This window comes from Nesoenas mayeri (assembly GCF_963082525.1).
Source record: "Nesoenas mayeri genome assembly, chromosome: 6".
Lineage (NCBI taxonomy): Eukaryota > Metazoa > Chordata > Aves > Columbiformes > Columbidae > Nesoenas > Nesoenas mayeri.
Genome location: NC_137545.1, coordinates 32,213,274 through 32,241,045, shown reverse-complemented (window position 1 = coordinate 32,241,045; position 27,772 = coordinate 32,213,274). Strand labels below are relative to the sequence as shown.

The 27,772-nt window shown below is 43.7% G+C and overlaps 1 protein-coding gene across 1 annotated transcript in view; it reads right to left on the bottom strand.

The window, feature by feature from the left end:
• Positions 1-2,988: 2,988 nt before the first annotated feature.
• The window catches only part of SLC15A2 (solute carrier family 15 member 2), a gene marked incomplete at both ends in the record, with an annotated part of 38,365 nt that continues 13,581 nt past the window's right edge, over positions 2,989-27,772 (bottom strand). Inside the window, 16 exons of the mRNA XM_080346788.1 lie at positions 2,989-3,168; positions 4,039-4,143; positions 5,187-5,333; positions 7,744-7,840; positions 9,212-9,322; positions 10,518-10,564; positions 13,007-13,171; positions 13,955-14,080; positions 15,918-15,999; positions 17,682-17,770; positions 18,838-18,870; positions 21,763-21,807; positions 22,156-22,245; positions 22,564-22,650; positions 23,887-23,969; positions 26,594-26,671. Coding sequence (XP_080202914.1) covers positions 2,989-3,168; positions 4,039-4,143; positions 5,187-5,333; positions 7,744-7,840; positions 9,212-9,322; positions 10,518-10,564; positions 13,007-13,171; positions 13,955-14,080; positions 15,918-15,999; positions 17,682-17,770; positions 18,838-18,870; positions 21,763-21,807; positions 22,156-22,245; positions 22,564-22,650; positions 23,887-23,969; positions 26,594-26,671 — 1,565 coding nt within the window. The remainder of the gene's footprint in view (positions 3,169-4,038; positions 4,144-5,186; positions 5,334-7,743; positions 7,841-9,211; positions 9,323-10,517; positions 10,565-13,006; positions 13,172-13,954; positions 14,081-15,917; positions 16,000-17,681; positions 17,771-18,837; positions 18,871-21,762; positions 21,808-22,155; positions 22,246-22,563; positions 22,651-23,886; positions 23,970-26,593; positions 26,672-27,772) is intronic.

Genomic DNA, 27,772 nt, shown 5'->3' with positions numbered 1-27,772 from the left:
GAAAACCCCAGAGACCTCTATGCTCCACAGGTTCAGGTCCTAAATCTTTGATCCAGACTTGAGTCCATTTTAAAGTGATGAAAGGGCCCTGAGGATGGAGTTGTGGCTTCAAAATTGCTGTGCTGAATGTACTATTTTGCCACCCTCTCCTGCTACAGCAGGGGCAGCTCTGCATGACAGACCCCAGCGGCTGCTTGTCAGCATGCCCGGGGGAAATCCCTCCAAACTGCCGGTGCATTTCAAATAAATGGGTCAAATCAGCCAAATCTTACAACTGCAGCTGAAATAGTGGGGAAGGATCACAGCAGCAGCCCCAGAAGGGGACAAAGCTTTCAAGAGGTGATGATGAGCCAGTGAGAAGAAGTAACTCTGTCAGCTGGAAGAGAAACATGAACAGAGCCTTGCACTCCCCTGGGCAAGCAATTCCCCAGAGGGGCTGCACAAGCAGCCCCCAGCCTCGTGTTAGCACTTTATTCATAGCATCGCTTTCCTGTTCATAACCTTCCCAACTGTGAATCGCAATTTTTCTCCCCTCAGCATTATGGTGATGGTTAGGAACGTGGAGAAGTTTGGAAAAGGGCAATCTGGCATCAGGAATCTAAAAAGCAGATACAGATGACATCCTAAATGTATCTTTTATGAGTTTGGAATGGTTCCTTTAAATTAAGCTTACAGTATGTGACAGCTTCTGGTAATGCCACCAGTAAGGAAATAAAACATAAAAATCAAGTGGTTCTTGAGCATATGTAGTCTTAAAGATCATGTCATCTGGACACCTTGCTTTCCCTCATGCCACTCTGAGCTGTGATGTACCGAGTGCTTCCCAAGAAAAGTGCTCCAATAATTTTCAATTGTTGCTTCACCACATATGCCCTTGAATACAAACACGCTTCCAAATTCAAGGCTTATAAAAAATTAAATGCTCCAATAATTCTAAATTGTGCCTGTTCAGTGCTATTGGAGCCTGTCCATTCCTTCAGTTTGGGAATTTTTGTTTTGTTTGCAGGGAGGAGGAAGAAATGCTTTCTATTAGTACTTCAAATTGGACACTGGTCAAACAGCATCATAGCGGAATGAATCAGCAGGCTCTGAGCTGATTCACCGTGTGCCATAAAACAGGATTAGGAAAACAACAATGCCTACGGGAGAAAGAAGCCAGACAAAGAATGACAGCAGGAGAACAATACCAGAAAGTAACAGAGGAAATAATCCTCACTTGGCTTCTGAGGAGCAGGTTGGATGACCTAATAGATGGCTTTGAGTACCCTTCATTCCCCACTGACTCATAGAGTTTGGCCGCCTGGATCCAGCCACCACAGCTTAATAAATGGCTCTGCACTGACCGAACCACATGAAGTGTTTCTGTGTGCACGCCCGCAGCCTGGTGTCATTTATCTGAGACCACGGTCCCCCTCGGGCACAAGACCCAGAAGCTGTTTCACAGCAGGCAGGAGCTTATGCAGAACTTGTGGCAGAAGTTCATGGTCACTTGGGACAGGAAGCAAAGGAAACAATCTGAGGTTGCAGGTCTTCTAGTTATAAACTAAAAAGTGGGGCTTTCTCAGTCTTATTCAACATCACATTCAAGGTGGCACATTAAAGTAGCAGAAATGTCAAGCTAAGTGTAATCCCTAGCACTGTCCTGAACAGCAATGAAATTAAATTTGTGTTTCATGATCTCCTGAATCAAAGCACCAGTGACCACCTATGGCCAATGCCAAGACACAAGAGGAAACATCACTTAACATCTATTCTCCCTGAACCTGAAGATCCTATTGGCCACCCTGTTGTAAAATAGGCCATACCTGTTACAACTGCGGCCTTGGAGTGACAGGTGAAGACAGGGACTCTCTTAGGAGTTTTAGTAGATCAGCAATGACTGAATTACTTCTGTGCAGAACACAAAATCACAGCTTCATGCAACCGAGGAAAATCAGACAATTGTATCGCAATTCCAATAAAATAGCTATATCCAAAGTTTGGTAGAGAGACACAAAAACAGAAAGGAAAAAGAAACATCTCCTATGCCATGGTCTCCTCTTGTAAACAGAAAAAATGATAAAGTGCATCCTTGTTTAATTCACTGCTGGATGCCTGGAATTTTATAGAAACTGCTGCAACATGTCTCCCAGTGGAGAATAACTGAAGCATGAGATAAGAAATCAGCCATAACCTAACAGTGGCAGGTGCTGTAAAAGGAAATGCCCAATAAAGGCTTAATATATAGAAAGATGACAAATAACTGTCTGGATTTCTGAAATAAGAAAGCATAAACCAATACTGTAATCATATCTAATCAAAGAACATCATCAGTTGCTAAAAACTTATGGGAAAAAATGGGTATTGGACAAATGGTTGCATGAATATCTTCTTCAGTAGTGTTTTGGGAATATTTTAGCCTGCAGAATTTAATTCCCTGTTATTACTTCTGAGCCTGGAGGCGAAAGTCATAAATCAGGACCATTCATAACATGCAATAACAGGGTGGAAGTACTCATAAGGAGAATTACATTATTAAATCCTTTGGGATTGTGTGTAACACTTCCAGTCCTTGATGATAGCATTAAAAATTCTTCTGCCAGTAACATCTATTCTTCCTTAATTCCTATTCTGGGTGTTCATTATTTTCTCCCAACATCTCCAATTTTTGCTGTCATCTGGCATTCCTTCCACCCTTCCTCCCTGCTGCCCTAAATATAAGTTTAGAACAAAATCACAGGAAAGCATTCCATGGTTAAAAAGGATGGGCAGGTTTTAAATTACACTGTATTTACTCATAAGGGCTTTTAATACCAGAGGAGCTTTCCCAGAGAGTTTTGCTCTGATTTCAGGACCCCCATTGTTTTTATAGAGGGCTATTTGGTCCCATTTAGAAGGTGGTTACATTTTGAGTAATAAAGACTGCAATGCTATAAAATAAAATAACGTTGTGCCCACCCTTCATTTAATCTCCCATCTACTCAGTTAAAAAAAATTAAAATGCCAGTGTTAGAGTTTTGTTTTCTGAGTAACGAGACTAATCATGTTTCCTCTGCTGCTTGCAGTTTCTCTCTTTTCTTCCTTTTCTTCCAGGTCCTTCGGATCCACACTGACATAGAAATATCCCATGATGGAGAAAACAATGCACACAGCAAAGAGGAGAACAGTGAACAAGACAAATTCAGCCCACTAGGAAAGAAAAAAGAACAGCAGGTCAGGAGACCCCAGACACTCAGTCTGGAGGATTTCTCTGCACTTCCAAGTGCTTTTTAAAGCGCTGGGTGAAAATTACTTTTCCACTTCCAAGATTGCTTACACGATAGAAACTTTCTCATCCTTTTTGCTGGTAAACCCATTTACACATAATGTAATTATTAATATGTGATGTACCTTGAAACAAACCAGTTAAATTGGACTAGTTTCATTAAATCTTTTCTTACAAATCTGTCCTGACTCGAACACGCCTGTCTGGGCTTTTTGCCCACAAAATACCTTCAGTAGAGGCAGTTTCATGTCAGCCAGTGACAAGCCGCGGTTCACACCTTGATGCCACCATCCCAGAAGTCTGATAGCCTGAATTTAACAAGCTCTGCACCACAACCTGCTCGTGGAAGCCCGACACCTCAGGGGTGCCATGAGTAGCTGGCCCTGAAGGAGTCCCAAACTAGATAGCTGAGGAGGCTCCTGCCCACCGTAGAGATGGACGGAGACAAGCTGCCTTTGGTGAGCAACTGCAGCACGCGGCTGGCATCATATCTAGGTTCCAGGCCCAAATCCAGCCTGCTTGTCCAGAGCTGAGCTCCAGCAATGTCACCAAGCTGCAGGTCACAGCATTGTTGACTGTCACTTGGAGTCTTAGGGAAAGCCACTGCCCCAGAGGGCATCACTGCTGGGGACAACGCAGAGCCCTGGCTGGCATCTGCTGTGTGCAGGCTGCCACCACTCATCGCAGGAGCCTGGGCTGTGTGGAGAAGCTCTGCCTCCAAGACACAGACATCCAGAAGCACCATCCAGGGCTTGTTTTAAAGTATTGCCACTGTTTTAGAAGCTGAATCATACCTGTGCCATTGGTGCAGCCTGAGCAACAACGAGCACAAGGGTATTCCCAATGGCCACTGTGAGCAGCCAGCCCGCCTGCAGCACCGACTTCATGCTGGCTGGAGACTGAAAAGAGGAAAAAGGTCTGATCAGTGGGTGTCACGCCGTGCTCTTCTGCCCTGGTTCACCCTTGCAGTGTCCTGTCTGGTGTTGGTGTTCCCAGGCTCAGCTTAGGAGAAGATTGTGGAACTTCCTCTGTGCAAAGTGGTTAATCTTTGTGGTCAATCTCAACAGCTGCATCCAAGGAGCTTGTGAAACATGTCCTCCAGAAGGACACATGAAGAAGATGATGCTGTGGCTGCAGAGCTGGATCCTGACCATCCCTAACCTACACAATCTGAAATTGTAAGATCAGGAAGCCCAGGGAGCCCCAAAACAAGCCCTGCAGCTTGGAATCTGGTGCCATGTGGCTGTAACACCTTTGGAGAAGAGACCGGATCTTGATGTTAAGCTTCCTGCTGATGACAAATTTTCCACACCACATGACAGATTGTCCCATGGTATTAATTGCCCTCATTAATAAACATCTGCACTTTGCTCCAAGGATAAATGTAAGTAGCTTTATCTTTTTGATCTTGTAATGTCTCAATCCTCTCTCCTCACAAACCGTCTCCCAGACAACACAGTATACCACAATCAAATCATCCCTTGCACACTCGTTACCCTTTGTTACAGACTCAGTTAGGCTTAGACTCCTTCAGTTTCTCAGCAGTTTCCAAGCCCCCATGCCACTCTGTAGTACCTGAGATACCTTTGCCTTTCTATCTCTGGAAAATACCCACCACAAAATACTTCATTGGGAGAAAAATCTGATACTACAGTATTCAGAAATTACACATTAAAATGCATTTCTATCCAGTTCTGTTCTATGTTCTCCACTTTACCAGAAAAGGAGTTTCCTGAATATAACTGAGAATGGGTATCTTCAGAGCACGAATTAATTTAGCTTAAGGACACCCAGCAAGTGGGTGTTATAATCCAAATTTTAGCTGAAACACAGATAACATTGTCAATAATAATCATGCCAAAGGACACATTACAAGTCAATGGCAGATGCAGGAGTAAATCCTGAAGTCTAATTGTAAGCCTGTTATCTTTAAATGGAGTACCTGAGAATAGGAGAAGGCCAGACCTGTAATGGAGAACATCACCTCCCCAGCAGATATCAGTAAGTACTGTGGTATCTGCCAAGCCATATGGACATTGTTGGCTTTGATGTCTTCTGACTTCCATGTCTTAACAGCACCTCCAGAAACCTAGTGGGAAAATAAAGGTACACTGATTAGCTGCTCAAAGATCAGATCCTTCTTAGCCTGGACCCCAACAGCCAATTTACCAAAATGAAATTTTAAGTAAAGGTGGAAGCAAAGCTCTGCCCTGGAAGCAAAACTCTGGTTCTGGTCCCTGCTATTTCCAGGCCTGTTGGGAACGGGCTGACTCCTGCATCCCAGATCATTCATGCCAAGAGTTACATGAGTTATTGCAAACAAACAAGTTGCCTCTGTAGTAGGGCTGGGAAAAGCCCGTGGGGTACTTGTCCAGAGCCTGTGACCTGCTGCTGTCCCCAAGGCCAGAAGAGGACAAGAGGATAAATGCTCATTGCAACCATATGGTCACTGCTCCCATTTCATCAACACTGTACAGCTCCCCTACAATAACTCTGACACCCAAACAAATCCAGTTCAAGAGTAACAGAGACTGCCCCATGGCAGATCTATTCAGATAGTTATGGTAACCGTATTCCTAATTATTTTTGTTTACTTCCTGAGGTGTAATTAATCCTGCCTCTGATGGAGAGAGGTGGAGAGAGATTTGACAAGTAGCCAGGAAAACCCTAGGCTGAAATGACTTCAGGCAGAGAACCCCATGTTTAAGAAGCATACTTGGTAAAATACAAGAGATGTTTACAAGACCTACTTAATCACCACGTTGGGAGGCAAATCAAGAGACTATATTTTAGCAGGCTAAAAGGGGTGAGAAGAGAGCTGTGCATTGCTCTTTAGCCCATAAAGAAATGTCACAAGCACCATACTATAATTGCACACTGAGGAAGGCTGGGTGGAAGGCAGCATCCCCATGATTTAGATATCACAGTTCAGCCACATTAGCAGACTAATATATTACATTCTTGTTTCTTCTATATAGCACTCCTGGCAGAGGAGCAGGGCTCAGTACAAATCACTGCAATAATGAAAAATTATCTCAGTCTCAGAGCAAACTCACTCTCTACAGAAGAAGGAAACAAAAGGGAGAGAGATGGAAAAACAGAGGGTCAAAAAGATTAAAGGACTAGCACAGGATCCAGGAGAGCTGAGGTACGGAGCCACGCCAGAGCAGCCATGGCTACTGCAGGGGCTTTTGTAAATGGGACCACAAACTGGAATCCTTGCCCTCAGTGAAATGGGATATACCTACCTCAACTGGTCCTGACTCAGCTGCATTAGCAGAGGCTCTAGTGCAATATTCTTACTGTAATATTCTCCATGCAACTTCCCTACTACCAGATGTTTCTCATCTGGTAAAAGACGCTTACAGCCATGGAGGAAGAGTCTGGCCAACACCACTTCAAGTGTGTATGTGTTTTACGTACATAAATCTCTGCACTCACAGATGGCAGCATCTGCCTGTTCCTTCCAGGACTGTGCCTCCCACCCCAGCTACTGGAGTGGGGGAAAAACAAAAGGCAAAAAAAAAAGCCAGGTGCTTTTCAGCTATATTTCTTCCCCTACGTATTTGGACTCTGCAGACATGAACAGCTCCCATTAATTGCCCAGCAGGGAGATGTTACTGCCAGGGAGTAGCTGACAGCACTTTGCTCTGCTCATCACAACACAGCAGTCAAAGTCCCAGAGGGCAGCTTAGCAGTGTGTCCTGTCAGACCTGGTTTGTCTGTGTAACTGTGTAGTGGAAAGGTTAAAATAGGAACTAAGCTGATCACGTTCATCTCCATGGCTCCTGCCAGCTGGACCAGGGTTGGAGCAGTGTGCCTAAGAGGCTGGCAGACAGGGAAAGGAATCCACCCTCTCAGCAGTGCTCACACCCCATCAGGGCTAGGTTCGTAAAACCATGCCTTGACTTTACACTAGGCTCTGAACGAGCTGTACGGACAATGAGAGGAGGAAAAATAGATGCTACATCTCACCAACCTACTCCCTCAACAGTTTGTCCCTCTTCCCTCCATGCACAATCCACAAGTCTTGGAAGATCAGCAAGTTAAACGTGAGGATGCAGCAGACTGTTTCTGCAGAGTTTTTCAGGAGTGAGGTACCAGATAGAGTATTTTAAAGACAACAAGCCCTTGGCAGATAACAGTAGTTCTTCGCAGTGTGATGGGTCAGTGTTAACTGAACAAGGGTGGCATGAGACCAGCACAAACCACAGATCACGTGATTTTCCGCAGAGGATCTCCATCAAGGAAAAAATCTTGCTTCTTGTTTAACCCATGAGATCTGATAAGATCACAGTCTAAAGTGGAATGAGTACCCACCCACCTCACTTATGTAGGTTCCAAAACCTTTTATTGGCCCTTGTATAATGGACTACCTTCAGATGGTCACTGCCCAGGTCTCTCAGGGTGCAGAGGGCAAGTGAGAGTCACAAGCATAAGAACAAAAGCACTGCCAGAGAGCAGAACAGAAAGAGCTTGTTACCGTCAGAGACACTTACGTTAGTTATCACAATGGTGTATGATGCACCGAAGTCAAGCAGCCCGAGCTCCAGGGTGAATTCTCCCATTTCAGTTATGCATTTTCCATTATTATATCTAGATACAATGATGAAATACAGTATTTCCCAGTTAGTCCCACAGACTAAGAACATAGAGCTATCAAACAGGCCTTTAAAACGAGGCAAAGCTGCAGTCATGTGTATAACAGACGATTAATAGGCTTCCTGTCATCTTTTCTTTCCAGGAACACATGGGCACTGACTAGAGTTCACCTAATGACCTGGGCTACTGCTAACATTTTCAAATGGTTTCTGTTGCTTCCTAGCACTGATTTTTTTCCCCCTCAGGTTTAATTTCCTTCCAAAGTTTTCTCTACTCCTTGAGGAACTGTGGGCCAGAGAAGTTAGCCAGGCTCACACAGCCTTCAGGAAATCAGACACATGCACCCACAAGCCACTTTGTTTCCTTTCCATAGAGTAAATTAGCCTTCATATTTGATCTTCTGATGTTGGATGTGTGAGATGGCACAGAGGCTCAGCAACATTGCCACAACGGCTGCTGCATCCTACTAAATTGCAGCAATAAATATTTTGGATGGAGCTGATGCAGAGAAAAGCCATGAAGCTTGTTTTGAAACACTGCAAATGCCAGAAATATCCTACAAGAGCCAACTCCAGTGCTGCCAAACCAAGGCCATATGGAGTCCCTGTCTAACGAGCCCAGCCTGCAAAGCCATGTAACATTACATGATGTTACCAGCCCATTTGTAGCGTGGAATATATCAACTGGCTTTTCCTGAGGGCATCCTAGCACTATGAGCTTGGGCTGGAGAGAACATCAAAATAGAGCATGTATCAAACGGTAGAGAGGGCTGGAGCATGTCCCACCTTACTCTGCTGACAGATGCACAGGAACGGCCAGTTTCTTCCCTTCAGGCCTCAATGTAATGTGAATAAAAGCTCATAGAAAGTTAAGTGCTATATCTGGACTTCTTCAAAAGGCTTTTTGGGTTTCCAAAATTCCCCCAACCTAACTCTGAGAAAAGTCAAATTATAGCCTAAATTACGATGTCATTATACTCATAGCGTGGAAATAAAATTTCTGTGCTTTGTCCCTAATTAATTTTCTCTTACCCAATCCATAACAGCCACAGGAAGGGAGCTACCCCAGACACTGTTTGGAGGCTGAATCTGTTCAACTGCGTATCATACACAGAGATACTGATTTGCTCTCCTTTGGCTTGGGCACTTTGCAGACTGAATGTGTGGTGCTTCTGCACGTGCACAAGTGGCCCGGAGCACCTGCTTTGTGCAGAGCCGATAATTCTGCTTGTTTTACAAACATCTGTCCCCACAACCAAATGTCAAGACAATAGCAATCAAAGTTTTGCTTTTCACCTGAGAAAAGCCCCACTGTATCCAAGCAAAAGCTTCAGCAAGGACCTTCAGCACAACAAGGGAAACTTACTTGTCCCTCTCCAGGAGTGAGTACTCAGAAGCACTGTAGTTTTTCTGAACAGCAACGAACCGTTTGCTGTCAATAGTGAGGTTGACATCTTGGCTCAAACCATTAATGAATCTGCAAAGAAAGTATATTTCATTGGGCTGTCAAACAGGGCAGGAGAAGCATAATATCAGACACCATAGAAGAAGTGTGTGCCCTCTCCCAAAGCATCCTCTAACTCCATGAGGCTACAACAGCCTCTCCTGCAAGCTACCAAAACATTCACCTGGTTCATCGCCCATTTTTCAAATTAAAATCAGTTTTCCCTGCTGTATAATTTTACTCTTCTTACTTCTGTGAAAAATGACCCTTCCTTTTTGTGGGTTAGGACTTCCAGGCAATCTCTTCTCATAGACCTTCAAAGATTGCTCCATGGCTGTGGGAGAGGACAGAGTGCCAGCCCACCCCAGGAAACTATAAAGTTGTGTGTCCTGATGAGTGTGCACACCACACTGGCATACATTCCAAGGAGTTTTTACCAGCGGGGAAAGAGTTTTCTAGTAAGATAAGATATCTTCATCAAAAACCAAATCCTTTCATTTGATCTATGATTTAAAATATTTTGGTTTTCAGTTCTTATAATGAGTGTGAAACCCCTGATAATAGTCAAGAGCTTAACAAAAGTAACTTTTCACTGGAAATTTTTTTTCCTAGTGAAACCACTTAAAGAAATTTTTGAAGGGAAAGTTTTGGGATTGTGTCAAAAATGTTCATGGTTAAATGGCATCTTGGCACAGACCAGAACAGGACTATTCACGGACTAGCTCAAATTTGGAAAGCAGACTAGCTGCTTAAGCAGAGCCCAATGCCCAGCTGAATTATCTATGAGGATGTAAAATTGTTGCTGTATCCAATTTACTAGGCATTTGTGCATAAGGTTGGGTAAGACGAATGAAAGTCATGGCTTGGCCAGTTCGCAGAGAACAAATGGCAATGGTTCCTTTCCAGTTTCCTCTTTCTTTTCTTTCCCAAAGAGGTGGGACAAGGTGAGATGAATTTACCTCTCTTTCAAGAGAGGAGATCTCTCATGTTGCCATCTCAGCCCAGACTGTCCTAGGCAGTAAGCAGCAATAGTGCTCAGCTCTGCATGGCAAATGTGGGAGCTGACACACTGTCAAGCCCCTGCAGCTGACACCTGAGTCTTGCATGACAAGTGTGGACTAGATGCCAACCTGAGAACATCTGGGTTATGTTACATACAGTTTGCATTAGCCAAAAGCAGCTTCCCTCACCCCACCATCTCCAAATCCTCAAAAAAAGTCATTCCTACCTAACAGCTGCCAAACCATTTTCTGGCTTTGCTTCCAAGTCTGTAATCTAAAGAGGAAAAGAAAAAAAAAAAATAAAAATCAAACATATTTATTAACGTTGTCATATAAACAAGACGTAGCAGAAAATACTAGTGTCTGTGGAGTTACACGTGTTGTAAAGCCCGTGGAAAGCAGCTGGGTTCTCATGTAAGCTGTACATCAAGTCACAGAAGTGAAATCCTGGTACAATGAAGTCAATGACAAAGTTTCAGCTCCACCAAGTGCTTAAGATGAGATTATACTTGGTTTTCCTCATCTCCTGTGTAACAAACACTACAGAGTTGCAGCCAGTCACCCTTCTACTGAGGCATGTAGCACACTCCAAGAAATATTTGTCTTGATCTGAAGATAGCAAAGGAGCACTATCCACATTAGCTTTTTTCAACGATTAATTACAATTAAAAATTAATGCCTTACTCCCACAAAACATGCAACTGCCTAACTTTCAGACCTTGGTTTGTGGCACAGTCATAGACTTCACAGAAGCCTAAAGCCAAGAAGAACCACTCGGTTACAATTCTGATCATCACTCACTTTTTCCCTGACCCTCAATACTCAAAAGAAGGTTGTTTGAGGAGAGCCTGTTTGGTGTACAATGCTGAAAAAATACAGTAAAGACACAGCCCTGCCCTTCAAACAAAAAGAAAACAGAACAAGGCTCTTGGCTGGTAGAAATCCACCGTTGTGCCATGTCCACTTAAGCTGGAAGTATAATTTCAATTTGTGCTGCACACAGAAGGAACCCAGGCAAGGCAAAAGAGACTGAATCTACCTTCAGAACCTGGCTTTCTCTTAAAATTTTATAGCCCTTTCTCCACACTTTCTTCCTGATGTTAAAACCCTGAGCTTCTGAGAGCAAGGATCCAGAATTTCAGTACTTCAGTTTGATATGCTGATGCACAAATTGCATATACCCTAAATAATAAATAGCCACAGTGAATAATAATTGTCAGAGCAATAAATAATAAACAACAACATCTTTTTTCCATAGGAGACACATGAGATTAATACTCTAGTTTGCTGCAGACAGGCCAGCCAAATTATTACTTGTTTTCATTAATGATCCCCAGAGCTCTCTACTTCATTTCCTGCCCTCTCAACAGCCCACAAAGGAAAAGAAACCAATTTCAGCTTGGGTCCTTCTGGGAAAACACCCTCTGGGGGCCAGATCTGGCAGTGAGGGAGGCTGGCGTGGGCCATGGCTCCCCCAGGGCAAGCCCTGCAACACAGCGGTGATGCTGGCAGGGCCTTCCTGGTGTTGCAATGCTGGAAAAGTGAGCATCGCTTACCACATTGTCTTCTGCACCTCCTTTATCTACAGCTGAGGATGATGGGTCAATAGCACCACCCAACAGCACTGCTAGTCCCTGGTGCAAGGGAACTTGTCCATCCAGGGCAGGCATTGTTTTAAGCACAGGCTGAACAGCTAGGGCAGCACAGGGAAATATTGGAGCTCAGAGACTGCGCTGCTCCATGCTGTTGTCGGCTTTCTCTTCTTAAAGACTGTATAAGAATCACTGTATGAGCATCCATTTCTTAAGTTAACAGCACACAGTCATCAGGGTCAGAGGGAAACTTTACAACATGTGACAATGAGCCCCAGGCTTTAAACCATAAAGCAGAGAAAAACCCCAATGTTATAAAAAAAATACATTCTTAAAACTCCTCATTTTTAAAACAGTTATGTGATTTCTACTATACAATACTGAATGCTTAGTATGGCAACCCTGCTAGGTAGGAGGCTGAGGAGCTGCAAAGAGAATTGATATTTTAACACAAAGGTAGATTCTGATGCTATTTACACAGATACGTACACACCTGCCACAATGTGAAATAAGATCATACATGTCAAGATTGTTTCTCAGGATACAGTTGCATGTAAAATAAATCAGAATCTGACCCTATACATCCCATACGCCTCTCTCTGATTGTTGCAGCAATACACGGAAGTCCAAATGCAGCCGGTTCTGCTGCAGACCCCAGAATGAGCTTAATAATTTATTCTCTTCATCAAAACGAATGGGCCTCCCGTGCATTTTCAATAAACACTTGCAATAACTAAACACGAAATCATTCCACTGATGCTTTTATTCCATGCCCAGCCCTAGAGCCTCTTTAACATCTTTGCTTTATAGAACCGTCTTCTGGGGAAAATCTCCAGGTCTCTATTTCCTCGGCTTTCTCGAGCAATGCTGCCTAGCAGGCACGACTCTGCTCTCCCACTGCAGCGTTCACTGGATTAAAGTGTGCCCAGCAACTCTCAGATGCCATAACGCCTCTATTAATCACCCAGCAGAAATGTGTACAGATCCAGTGCCGCTAGCTAAGAAGTCAGGCTTAGAGCAATCAGACACTGCAACTGAGCAAATGAATTAATGAGCCCATTACCCCATTGTATCATCACAGCCATTGAATTAATACTGTATTTACACTTCGCTCCCACACTCACTAAGCGGCTTGATAGGCTTCCTTCTGCCTCAAAAACAATTAAGCTGTATACTGATTTTTCCTTCACAGTGTAGTTAAAAGCAAGAGACGATCCTTGATGTCGCAGGGTGAAGCGAAGGCTCTGTTGCTCTCCATTCAATATTAATTTTGAGTACTCAGCTGGGCTCTGTAGAAAAAAAAAAACAACTTGGTTACACTCTTTCTTCACATGGAAAAGGATCTGGCTCTTCCCACCAAGTGCAACCCTGTAAAGAGCAGCTAACAGTCAGAGCTGCTTTCTACAGCGAAGGATCTATGTTGACCTGTGGGCTTCAGGTTTGTCAAGCCAGAGCTTGGAGGACCTTCCTTTGCCAGATGCAATCCCAAGGCCAGGGTGCACCTCCTGCCCGCACAGCTACCCTTCCCCTGGCCCTGCTCTGCCCCAATGGGACCACATCCAGAACACTGCAGGCAGCTGGTGGCTAATGGACTGCTGGGCTGAGTCCCAAACTAGTCTGACCTGCAAAGTAATCTGGAGGCTGAAACAGGAAACAACCCAGTGCGCCCATGCCCAATTAACTACCTTCCCATTTCTCAACTCCCTTGCAGCTAAATACTTCTCAGATGTCATCCAGATCTCAGCAGCAAGGCCTGGTCTGAGCCCTGAGAGTTGGGAGCTTAACGTCTCTACATGCTCATCTCAGGACAATTATCCTTTATTCCTAATTAAAAGTGAATGTATTCAGCCACTTCTCCCTTTGCCATAGAAATATGTCTCCAAACTTTCTATTTCTTTCTCATCAACAAAGACAATATGCTCCATTTGCAAAGCTATTGTCATACACTTCTAGTGCAGTGGAGGAGAACAAGCTCTAGTATCTGTGGGCTTTATTAGAACTTGTCCAAAAAGAGCCCATCCTTTCTTCAATGAGATGCAATTCAGGCCTTCCAGCCCCACATATACACTTACTTGAAAAGCCTTCACGGGCTGCTGAAACAGGTCCCGATCTTGGATCGTCACTTGAATAGGGTTCTTTGCCAAATTCAGGACTCGAATTAAACTTTCTCCTGGGACAAGTCGAGGCATATCAGTTTCCTAATTAAAGTAAAAGGCTTTAAGTGCCATCTGTATGCTTTGTTAGCACTTTAATACATTTTCATTTTTTAGCCGTAAGAGTCTTCCTCTCTGTAATGACACTTTTCCATCCCTTCCTCATCAGGAGTTGCACTCAAGGAAAACTGAATATAAATCTTCCTTAAGGAGGTTTCCTTATAGTAGCTCAATAGCCAACCTATTGTTCCTGCCCAAAACTGCTCTTCACACCACCAAGTGTCAGGCTCCACAACGGGTAGGCAGGTAGAACAAAGTGGCTGCTTTTATTATACAGCTCCCTAGTGCCTGGATTTAACCAACTGCCATATCAGAATGGAAAAAATTGTGCTTAGCTTTCAAAAGCAGTGACCAGAATAATTATTTCCCACTGCAGTCAGTGACTGGGAAAGGAATTAGGCCAGAAGCCATGCAGTTTTGCAAATCCCAGTCCAGCTCCATGCCCGTAACCGGTGCTTTTGCATCACTTGATACAGAGTTATCTAACAGCCAACTGTATAGATCTTATTCCATGTTTTCTGAGAAAGGGAGGATGATGTCTTCAGCACAGAGGTACCTCTTGCTGTCAGGAATCATTTCCTAGAAAGAGTACTTCAATCAGTGTCAGCCTTGTACTACCTGCAGATCTAAAATGATTGTTTGTTTGTTTGTTTTTAACTTCTCTTTTCTTTTTCTCACTTTATTTTCTAAAGTAGCTGCCAGCAATACTTCAGAGCTTTTATTGTGTGGGGAGACACACTGTCAAAGAAGATAGGGCAACACCAATTTCACTGTACCCATATGCTGCTCTACACCAACAGGCAAATCCCATTACTGTGGCTTTTTGCCTGTACTACCCACAGCCAAGCCGAGGTGGGCCATTCTATCCCCCTCTTTGGTAAAGCTTTTAGTGGCCTTCAGAGTAAAATTTCCATGCAGAGGTAGGAGGAACATCTAACTCACCTTGCCTCTGCCTGAAGGAGTCACCCACAGCCAGAGCAGAATTTCAGTGCTCGGCCAGAGCTGCAGTTGGTGGCAATAAGAGCATTTCTTTGCTCACATAAAGAGATCAGGAAGAAGACGAACCCACCAAGTCTCATTTCAGCGAGAGACTTGTCAGTGGATTCACCTGAGGAACCAGCAGATGTTAATCCAGGGCTGTGCACCAGCCACTCTAACAGAACATTTTAAGTATACATGGAAGTGTTAAAAATTAATCCTACAGGAACTTGTGAGCCAAAGGTCAGCCGGAGTCTGCAGAAGCCTGGTCACAGGCCAGAAACAAACAGTACAAATCCGCAGGGGCTAACAGCGAATTTACAATAGACTTGCTGCTGTCCTGTCCGGGATGCCTGGCAGCCCCTGATGCCTGTGACTGCAGAAGTGACTGCAGTCATCTGCCTCAGCGGAGAATCCATTTGGCTTGTAAAAACCACATCCCCGCCTTAAAGTAGGAAAGGAATTAAATTAAAATAACAAAAGAGCCAAACTTAAACAGTAAAATATAGGCAAACTACAGCAAGAAAAAGGAGAGAGAACAGACTACCTTTTGGGAATTAATCACTAGCATTAACTAGATGTCTGTCAAGCACTTTGACGATGGAAATCTACAATACAGGCCAATATAGATGAAGGCACAGCAAAACTGCAAGGACTAGAAAGAGACACAGAGAGAGAGAAGGGGAAAGTAGACAAAGTAAGAATTGTCATTAGCAACTGGATCAGTATGCTTAATTGTAAAGAACATATCAAAATTATAATCCAGGAATACAATGGTTAAAAGGATTATCTAAAAGGCATATACAGGAAAGTATTTTTGAGAAATCCCTTGTGCTATACTTACATTTATTTTGACTTCTACAATGGCTGCAAGTCCAAACGCCATCCCTGCAAGGATCATACCTGTTGCCATTTTCCTAATAGGTCTATGGAGCAAATGAAAGAGGTGCCATTAAGTAAAAAAAAAAAAAAAAAAGTAATTTAAAATATAAAATACCATTCCTCAGAGCCAAAGATGTGCCAAAACCATATAATAAACTGTCCAACAGGTGGCACTAGGGATGATGTGCTGTTTAAATCGCCAATCATTTAACTTAAAACTATTCTATTATTCTGTATGAGACCAGCACTGAGGCAAATTAAAACTGACATGCCATGAAAAAAGCTCTTTGCTTGCAAGTTTCATATTATCTCATTCCTAGCTCTTCTAGTGAGAACAGTTCATGGCATTATGTTAACTTGTGATGCTGGAAGGAGCACCAGAAATTATATATCTTCAAGTCCCTCTTGGGAAGGGCAAAAGAAAAGTAGCATGCTATTTAGCACCAGGAATGAGGAGAAGAAAAATGTATAGTTTGTGTCATCAATGTTTCTGGCCATCTGTGGCATCATTCTGGGTTATTCCTTATGCCAATACACTTATCTTTCTTGAGAATAAAGAGCTTGCTTCTTAACTCAGAGCAAAACTAGGACAAGGCTACTAGAATTACATGAGACAATCTGATATAAAGCAGAATAAAACAGGCCCAGAAAGGCAGGTCCAAACTGTGTATGGAGTTGTTGAGATTTGAAAGAAATCTGGTTCTAGATCCAGTGGTCTTCACTCTTTATAGTGGATTCACATTCCAGACTGACTGGGCTGTGGGAAATCCAGATTAGAAACACAAATTCTGCCTCTCAGATCCATACCCTGAGATAAGAAAATATTTACTGCTTGCATATTGTAATTTAAAAAAAAAAGGGGGGGTAGAGGGAGGAGGATCTTCAACACTGCACTGGGATTTTGTAGCACAAACTTTCACAGCTGCATAAACTCAGTCACTGCAGGCTACAGCCCACGAGCATTCCACACCCAGGGGACACAGAGAGCGTGGCACTTGGTCCTGATGGGTGCGTGAGCTTGTACTGTGGGGGGAACTGGTCTGTGAACTGGCCATCAGGCAGGAAATTTTAACTTTTCTGTGGAGCTGGGGTTCACCCCAGGGCCCACACTGAGGCAGCACAGAGAAACACAGCTTCTGAGGTGTGTCCTCCAAGGGGCACCACTGCAGGGCTGGACAATGTCTTTATTACCTCTTTAGGTGCAAGCATGATGGGAGAGGGCCAGCAGGTAGGCTTCTGAGCCTCCTTCCATCCCCATTTTACCCTGGTTTTGTCTATCCAGAATTTTAGTTTGGATCGGGTCATACATAAATTCCCTTTTGTACTCATTGGTTTAAATTTCAGTGTGGAATCTGCTTTCACAGCACCACCTGTAGCCCATGTGAGACAGTAATTTTGGCCCAACAGGGATCTTTCAGGGAGGGAATTATTTAGGAGCGATGTAGGAGATAAGGCAAAAAACTTGTTGATCAAATTCAAAGAGGGACCGTTCTTTATCTGCTGTCAGGGATAAACTGTACAAATCAGAATCCAACATCACTGAATTTTCCCCTGTAGAATTTCCAGGGCGTATGGAAGAGGGTGACATCGCCTGTTGAGGCTGAACTAGGCGCAAGTACTGGAAAGGGTGAATGGAAATTTCTATTTCTTCTCCTTAAAAGCTATTTTGCACACTTGCTGCAAAAGAATAAGAACTGAGGCATCTGCATTATCCCCAAGTACTTACGTGAAATTAAATTTGCACAGGTTTATCAGTGGGTAGAGTCCAAGATCAAAAATTGGGATGAAGACAAGAATAAGAAGTGGATTTAAGAACTGCAACACAAAAGAATGGGAGTTTAGGGACTAGAAAGCAACTTTCAGTAATTAAACTCATAAAACACTGTCCTCCAGAAATAATTCCATTACAGAAAGGACACGAACAAACACTTTGAAACCTCCTTTTAAAACATAATCATAGTTTGCACTCTGACAGCCTCTGCTATTTAGTTTTAAGAGATATGAGTAAGTTTTGTTCATATCCTCCCCTCCAAGAGGTAAACAAGCATCACTGTCCCAATTTCCCTGAAGAGAGAACTGAAACATTATGTTTTCAAGAAGTGCAAAACCCACTAACAATAGAAGCAGGTGACCTTCAGTGCTGCAGTGGGACCTTACAGCAAATCAGCAATAACGGAAACATCCTGGGACTTCAGCAGAAGAACAGGCACTGCTCTGTGAGACTGGCAATTTCTCGCACTTCCACACATCTTGGTAATCCCCCAGGAACTACATTTCTCCTGAGACAGCCAGAGCTTGTCTGACAGCCCGCGGTGGCAGAGCAAAAAAATACAGCATGGAAATACAAGCAGAGAGAAATGCTGTTTCAGTTTTGAATTAAGATTTCAGGGAACAGAACAGCTTTGAATTTCCCCAGAGCTGTTCACCGTAAGAATTGTAATTAACTGTGACAACACAATACTGTCTTGGAGCCTTCACATTTTCATCTGCCCTGCAGGAAGGGAGGAAGTAAACTTATTTCAAGTAATATGCTCATCCCAGAGCAGGGGCTTGTTAAAAGGAGACACAGCTTGTATCCTTCACATGCCAGCACTGGTTCAAGAACTACTATGGTGGCATGTCTCCCCACACCTCTGCACTATTCTGCAGGATTCAAATTCCATGCTAGGACATCCTTTGAGTCTTCTGAACTCCAAGACTAAGCTTTCAAAACAGCTAGTGAGCAATAAGGCAGAGTCCACACCACAGCAGTCAGCAGGAGCACTGCTATTACCTTCAAAAGGAACAGAGAAAAGCCAGTGGTCCCATAAGAAAAATAAAAATGAGAGAGAAAAATAAAATACATTTCTGAAGGTTATTCCCTACCCTATAGTATCTTTTACCTGCATTTGGTCAGGCTGAAGAACATATATTCCCTGAAACAAAAAGATATTCCAAGTGATTCATAAACACCATAATATAACAGCGCATATGGCAAATAAGCAGCCAGTCCAGGAGAGGCCTCAGCAGCAAAAGTTGTCTCCTCAAAGGCTTTATGTTCACTTTAGCAGCTGATATTGTGCTCTGGACACTTGTCATCTAAGGACACAGTGTTTGATGAGAATAATTTTGCAGGAGGAAGCTACACTCAGACCTTGATATATGGCAGCTGGGACACAGCCTGTAACAGGTACTGAGACTCCGACTGGCTGAGCCGTGAACCAGACAAATGGGGAGAAATGGACATGTTAGCGTCCCAGCTGGGATCTGCTCTTGGAGCTTCCTCCTTCCTTCTGTAATGGGAAAAGCCCAAATCCTGCGAGTGTTCTCAAGCTCAGGACCTGAGCTCTGTTGCTGTTTCTTCCAGGCACCCCAAAAGGATGACAAGACCATCCCTGAGCCAGTGGGCTGCACAAACACTGCTCTCCTCCTTCTATCTGCCCAGGGCACCAAATGGTCTTGGGTCAACTGTCCAACAGTGACTTCTTGGTTTAAGCCAAGAGTCCTTGAGGCTCTAAGAGGTGCTTCCCCTTGCATCACTATACCCAGCCTCCACAACTGGGCAAGGTCAACGGGGATGGATAGAGGGATCTCAGTCCCCCAATGGGCTTTCTCCACGTAAGGGCTGGTATTAGTCTGAACTCCATGCAGTGCTTTTCATTTGAAGTTATGATGAAGAGAAGACAGGGGGAAATTAGGAAGGAAATAATATCTTTCCAAGAAAGCTGCATGGGGGGTTTTCTCCTGCCTACCAGCCTTGTCCTCAGCTGAATCTGGAATGATTGTCTGTCTCTGCCTCCTGGAAGAGTGGAAACCACTGGTCACAGCAAAGGAGACTTATTAAAAATATCAGACAAACATCCTCTCCTGCTACTTTGTGCACACTATACAAATGTGCCATTAGGAAACAAGCCTGCAAAAATTTCATCTCACGCTAAATCATTCTCTGTTTGACTCCAGACTTCCTGGTTGAGCCCTTTTTCTACAGGAGTGAAAAACCTGGAATATTATAAACTTGAACACCAACAAGCCTAGTGGTGGGATCACTCCAATGTTGCAGTTTATTCTAACCTTCATTAGTCAGGACAACTCACCAGGACAGAGGGAATGAGACTGACACACAGGCCAAAAACCTATACAATTTGCTGTGACAAAAAAAATATCCCTGAACATGTTCTTCCCCACCAGTGAGATTTTAAGAACAGACACCTGGCGATTCTTAGATGTTCTACTAAGTACATGTGAGCAAAACAGCAGATAATTAAGTTTTTAGTTACATATCATAAAAACCACATGAACTTTGTTTTCTCTTTCTGAGGTGGATAAATATTACTCAAGGTGTAGTCTTTCTCATGCTTCATTTGAATTAATTAAGCTTAATGAGTGTCACATGCTGAGCGCCCAGTTTTTAACAGGAATCACAGAATCACAGAATCGACTGGGTTGGAAAAGACCTCAGAGATCATCGAGTCCAACTCTTGGTCCAACTCTAGTCTGTTTACTAGATCATGGCACTAAGTGCCATGTTCAACCTCACTTTAAAAACCTCCAGGGACGGCGAGTCCACCACCTCCCTGGGCAGGCCGTTCCAATGCCTGACCACTCTCTCTGTAAAGAATTTCTTTCTAATATCCAGTCTAAATTTCCCCTGGCAGAGTTGAAGCCCATGCCCCCTTGTCCTATTGCTGACTGCCTGGGAGAAGAGACCAATCCCCACCTGGCTAGAACTTCCCTTCAGGTAGTTATAGAGAGTGATGAGGTCACCTCTAAGCCTCCTCTTCTCCAGACTAAACAACCCCAGCTCCCTCAGCCTCTCCCCATAGGTCTTGTGCTCAAGTCCCTTCACCAGTCGTGTTGCTCTTCTCTGGACCCGCTCCAGCACTTCAATATCTTTCCTGAACTGAGGGGCACAGAACTGAACACAATACTCCAGGTGTGGCCTCACCAATGCAGAGTACAGGGGAAGGATCACTTCCCTTGTCCTGCTGACCACGCTATTTTTGATACAGGACAGGATACCATTGGCCTTGTTGGCCACCTGGGCACACTGTTGGCTCATGTTGAGCTTCCTGTCAATTAGTACCCCCAGGTCCCTTTCTGCCTGACTGCTCTCCAGCCACTCTGCGCCCAGCAGGAATGATAGAGAAGGGCTCAAATTTTGGGTTTTAAGTCAATTTTAATCTGGAAAATGGGCACTTACAAGTCTAAATTCTGATATGGGCATTCACAGGTAAGATCTAGATGGCATGTTAAAATATACATCTGTAAACCAGCCCTGCATGGTGGAATTTTTAGGCAGAGAGCTGATCCACATTTATCTGCCACTGCACCCTGCATCATTTGCCATTCACATTTTTGAAGAGCTTTATGGTTGTTGACTAATTAATCCTCATCACATCTCTACACAAAGATTTCTGCTGGTTTTACAGGCTTCGTCAGTGTATCACCAAGTAATCCAGAGCAGAAACATACAAATACAATAGCTCTACTTACGCCTCACAAGGGCTGTGTGAACTTTCCCTGACTTCTCTGTCCTCAGTGGGGGCAGCCAACCCTGCCTGTTGGAGGTCACAGAGCAACTGGTTGCCAGTAGACCAGCACTCCTGGCCTTGCAGGCTGCTGATGGCTCCCCAGCCCTCGCTCCTTGCCAAAAAGTGCTGTGATGAATTGAACATGGCTGCACAGAGCCTCTCGCTTCTAATCACCAAAAGTGCAACTCACCCGGACTCATCAAGCAGATGCTCTTAGTACTGCAACACTCCGGTTAAAAAGCAAGAGCAGTGATGTTACTATTAATCTTACCAGCCCTGGTGACATTAAGTACTTACAAAATCAGCATTCATTTTTGTGGCTTGCAAAGTCCACCTGGATCCCTAAGGAGAAAACAGACAGCTGTGAAACCTTCAAGATGTCCTATGGGACTAGAAAACTTGGGGACAGAGAAGATGACAGTGCTGGAGGTCTTATTTTGCATCTATTCCTTCCCTTCCCTGTAACACATGCCAGCAGACAGGGTACATCCTTCTCACCCTTCTGTGCCAGACACCTGTCAGGACTGCGAAGGGATGGCCAGCAGCAATGGTGGGTCCTGCCTTGGCAAGCCCCTGGACACCTGGTAGGAGCACAGCACTCTGTGTCCTCAGGATGCTTTGGTGTTACTCTGGGAGGACAAGGGTGCAAATCCAGGCTGATGGGCAGACCCGCAAATCACTGAACTGTACCTGCTGATCAAACAGGGCCCAGAACATTGGCAGCGGTATGAAGAGGAAGAGAACACGTGTCACCATTTTAACCTCCCCAATCAGCTGTTTCTATAAAGAGAACAGGCAGAAAGGTAAGATGAGGGTGAAAAGCCAACAGGTGATCCAAACCACAGAGCATAAGAGCTCCTATTTCTTGCTGCATGCCAGTTATTCATTGCACTCATTCAGCATATTGGACATATTTGCATTTCTGCATTTCAGTGCAGCACCTAAACCATACATTAAGGGTCAGAAGAGTACAGAGGTGGGAGTGGACAGGACAAATGAGAACCTGGTGCGATGAGGAGTGCTGTGGCCAGGCCAGTCTTATTGTCTGCCCATCTCCCCACTTACCTCTCCAAACTTGCCACCTAGAGCATCACTTACCGAGTATTTCTCTGATGCCCAATCCAGCCAGTGATCTCTCTTTGGAATATGATGGGAGCGATTTTTCAGTCTGTTTTTAATAGCAAACTAGGGAGAAAAACAGGCAAGTAACAGCCTCTTTGCATATCTGCCCTTGTCACATTCCCAGCTCAAGGCCACCCTCTCCCATCCTCAAACATAAACAGCACAAGAAAATTGCAAGAGTTTTGCTGGACAATTCCAAAATCTAGCATTGGATACTTTATGACCAATTCTCTGCAGGAAATTTTCTGTGACATTGGTTGATTAAAAAGCATGATGTGGGAATGAACTACCTCATGGGCTTGTCTTTCACAGACAAAACAAACTAGCCCCCCAAAGAATGTTTCTTGCTAGATTTAAAACCTTCTACATCATAAAGCTTTAAACATAATTTCTTCGTTTCTTTTCCAAAGAGCACTTGTTGGATTGACCACTGTGCTGGGGAGGAAATGCTTCATTATCCAAAACAATGTCAAAACTAGAACTCTCCTGGTCTTTAGTCCTCATTGCATACTTCTGGTGAAGCCCATGACTCATTCAGTCCCAGACCAGCTTTCAGGTTGGTTTCTCACTGGAGGAGATATTAGCGACACCAGATTTGTAATTTGTTTGTTCGTGCTTGTGCTCCAGCCACTGAACACAGCCACTCTGGCAATAAGAGTGGCAAAACTCAGTTAAAAGTCCTGTCCTTAAGAACTGGCCTGTTTCCCCAAGGTAAACCTGTCACTAGGATTGACCTGGGTAAAAAGAAAACATTTGCTGTTAGCAACTGCTTCCTGAAAAACAAACATCATTATCCACCTAATAGTAAGAAAGTATTTATTTCTCATACTATATTCAGCTCACACACTATGAAAAATAATTTATAAAGCTATAATGCAACTTCAGCAGGTGTCTCTTGCATTTACATGAACACGCTTAATGTGCATAATTTGAATATGGGCTATTACTGTCTGCTGAACTGATAAACTTCGGTAAAATTATGCAGCTGAAAAAACTGAATCATATATGTGATACTCTGTGAGTTTGAGTTTTCCTTTCAGTTCAGTCTCTGCCAGCTTCTGCCACTAGTGACTCTACTGACATCAACCGAACAGTTCATGGCACTAGGGAAAAACAAATGAAATGCTGAAAGAACAAGCTAGGACGCAAATGTGTCTCTCATTCTTTACACCTCATTAGCAAGATATCCAGGAGCAGCATACAGAAGAGCTCCAAATGTAACCTCCCCTTTCCCTTTGCACTTTTCTGATCTGCAGGCTCAGAATCATGCATGAAACAGAGAGAATAGCACACACTTACACCGATGCATTTGCACACTTCAAGTAAGACGTTCCCCTGCGGTGGTGTTTTTCTGTACAGTCCACTTCCAGCAATGAACACAACTGAAAAATATTATAATCCAAATGGAAATACATGTGACTGAAGCTTGATCTTGTACTGTCTTCTGGGAAGGATCCCCTACCCCTGTATTCAAAAGAAATCCTCTGGCCTTGAGGCTTACAGGATTGCACTTTGAATAAAATAAATATATAGCACTCCTTCAATGTCTTCAGGTGGAATAAAACACAACATCCTACAAGAGGCAGTGTGATCCCTAAGAAGTCACCATCATCTTCTCATTATCTGCACAACAAGCACCTGCACTCCTGATTCATACTGAAAATCAAAGATCTGAAATTACCCCCATCTATGCTTTTTATTGGCTAAACTTAAAATATAACTCACATTAAATTGCTGCACCTGATGTTGGAAGTAATCCCTGAGCTGTTGCAACCATGCGAGATCCAAAGCAGGCGCTGTGTGCTTCCATCTCACACACATTTAAACAGAAACTGCCACAAAAGTCACTGCATCACACACTGGTGTTAACAGAAATTACATCTGTTTATGGTTTCCACAAAGGGATATACAATTTAAGATATTGTTTTGTCTTGGTTTTCTCCTTCAAAGCAGAAAGAATATTGGACTGAGCCTTCAAAATCCTATCAGAGCGGGGGCTATCTGATGACATATCATTTGTTCTGGTTTTTGAGAGCCTCTGAGCACATTGCAATTCCACAGACATTAGCAGGGAGAAGCATAATAAAAGCTGAGCATGAAATCCATATAGCAAACCAACCTCAACCTTTTAAACTAACCCAATTGTCTGGGTCATTTGGCAGCCAGTGGAGAAAAGCAGGCACCTCTGTCCTAACACACAAGGCCTGGGACACTGCAGGGAACTCATTTCTCTTTTCTGACTGAGAAGACCCTTTGCATTCAGTTTCGACTTGCAGAACTGTCAGAGAGACCTCTAAAGTCAGTTTTGATGAGTAGCAGTGAAAGACACTTGTCCAAAGTCCCCCGGGGTGGGTAGTTGCACTACCTAACTTTTCCCTGTGGACCTGTTGGCACCTCTAAAAGGTGGTTGATTTGATGCTCTGAAATATCTTCTGGTGATGTCATTGACTCCTTCAGGAACTGGGGTTCCTGCATAGGTTTGGCTTTTGGAATTAAACAGTATTAAACTTCCCCCATCTTTCAGAAACTGAAGCAGCTCAGAAAATCTTGTTCTATAAGATTTCTTTTGTGCCTCTAAATCTATCCCGGCTTTCCATCACCACAGAGAGAGGGCCAGTCACGGCTGAAAGGGTATTTTCTCCAGTTCTGCATGCTGCTCACATAGTCAAATATATCACTTCCAAAAGCATTTTAGCATGTTACTAAAGAACACGGAGTTGCTTTGCTGGGCAGACCCTGGAATCTGGCAGCAGGACACCAGCTAAAAGCACATTTCGATTGATGCCCTCACAGAAACTGCAATATTTACACTTCCATTTTCCCCTGGGCAACTACTACCCTGCTAGAAACATTCATCACAGAAGAGCCTGTGCTGCCTTAAACTGATAGGAGCAGGCCACAGGGGAAAAGGGAATCTTCTCAGGCCCATGACCATGCAGTTTTTTGAAAATAATTGCTGTAACTTTAGCTGTGGTCTGATGACATTTCTCCAGTGTCCCGGCTCTTTTCTCTGGTGGAAGTTTGAGGGGAAAGAGCAATATTCACATTCTGTGGTAGACGAACTTTTCAAATCAGATGCTGTGGTAAAAATCACGTAATTGCTTGGTCTCTCAATTAAGCTAACAAGCTGAACTATAAGTCACCCCATGCTGTGTCAAAACCTCTCAAATACAGCATAATAAGGGGACTGCTCCCCTCAGCAGCTTGCAACTGTGAAACTAAAGCTAATGGGATGTTCCCTGTACTGGCTACCAAAGACTAACAGTCAGAATGTGGAAATTGCTGAGTATTTTATAAAGGTTGAAGAAGAAATCTTGACAAGTACATTAACGGGGCTAAGATGCAAGCTTTAAGGAGGCAGGGTGGTTGTGGCTGCCTCCTGACACTTGGACAATAAGGGCTTTTTATTGCAATATAATAATAACCTGTCACTGTAATTGTGGGAATTACTTCAGCCAAGCAAAGTGAGACAGCTCAAAATAAAGTAACATCTCATTCAGCTCCTTCTGCAATTTCTGTATGGTGCACAGATTCCAAAGCAAAAGCCTGAGCCGTTAAAGATGGCCCCAAGCTGCAAAGAGCCTGTGGAAAGGTTAGAAGTGGCACACTAAGCTTCTCTTCTGTAAGCTGGGGGACTCTGAGGGCTGCTCAGATTGCAGTTCAAAGGCCAAACCTGCTCATAGGCAAAGCTGCAAGCCATCAGGAGAGTCATTTTGGTGCCTTCCTTTGCTTTACAGAGCAAGGCAACTGTGTTGTGAAACATCCACCAGACCATCCTCTCATCAGTATCCCAATAAAGAATTGCAGTAAAACCACACTCCGCCCACCACTAAGCCAACTAGTGATTTTTCTTGCTGTTCTCAACTGTGGAATTGTTGGATGACCTCGATCCCTTGAGTTTCCCAACACAGTATCCATCCAGAGCTAGTGAATTTGTGCATTTTTTCATCTGCCCATTGACCCAAAAATGGTAATTCCTATTACGAGCATTATTGTTTCCACTCACCAAGCGCCAACACCATCAGTGCTGCTGGAACACCAAAAGCCAGTGCATAACAATCCTCTCCAAAACATTTCACATCCCCTGAAAAACAAGTCAGAAATAAATGCACCTCATTACAGTCAGACTTATGTTACCAGGGCCTTTGATTTGCTTCCCCTAAATCAGTCTGTTCCCCTGGTTTTAAATCTTCTGTGCCGGTGCTTGATACTGTGAATTGAATCTCCTTGAAACAGTTGTCCTCCCTTGATGAAGACAATTTGGAAACAGGGTTAGCATCTGCCAGCAAAAGTAGCAGATAATGGGATATTGATGAGGATGTTAAAAGGGAGAGGGCAGACAAATAGGTAGAAAGAAGTAGTAGGAACTGTAATTGGGGAAAAAAACCTGTGACATATAAAATAAACAAACTGAAGCCACTCTGAATTTGCCTAGATCTAAATAACCAGTACTGTGTTTCCATGTTATTTGTGCCAGCTGCATGAATTATTGAGCTAAAAACCTGAATCTGATTTCATAGCGACCTACAGTAGAAAAAGCGGAAGCTAATATCCCTACTATTAATAAATAAGTGGAAGCACAGGGTTGGTCATAACGCTCCAGGTCCCCTTCTCGACACCTTCCCAATCTCACTAGAGGTAGCCTGCTCCAAATGTCAGGTCTTCCAACAACCCATCACGAAGCCAGGGTTGTTACAGTACAGCTTTAACAGATGTGAGCTGTGATTCACAGAAACCCTGTACCTCTTGGACCAGGTGATTTCTCAGACCGTATGAATTCAGAAGTCCAGTTGCAAACAGCAAGCCAGCAGTGGGCTCTGTGTTTGTATGCCAGTGGCTACAAATTACTGCATGGTTACACGGAGTAATAACAAAATGGCTAAAACAAGCCAACATACTTAACAGGAAACCAACTCATGAAACTTTCAGTTGTTCCTGTTGTCCCTGCTCAGTCACAGTCAGCTACATAGCTCTGTGTGTGCATAGCCTTTATTTACTCATTCTCAGCAAATTAGCTAAAATCCAACAAAACTAGCAGTGAGACATTATGGACGCACTGAACTTCTGACATGCAAAATGAGTCGGACTTCTCCACCTAAAAGTATGTATTCCACATTTCTGCCAAATGTCTATGAACGGCATTTCTTGCTTTTCCAAGACAAGTTTTCACGCTTAGCAGAAATTT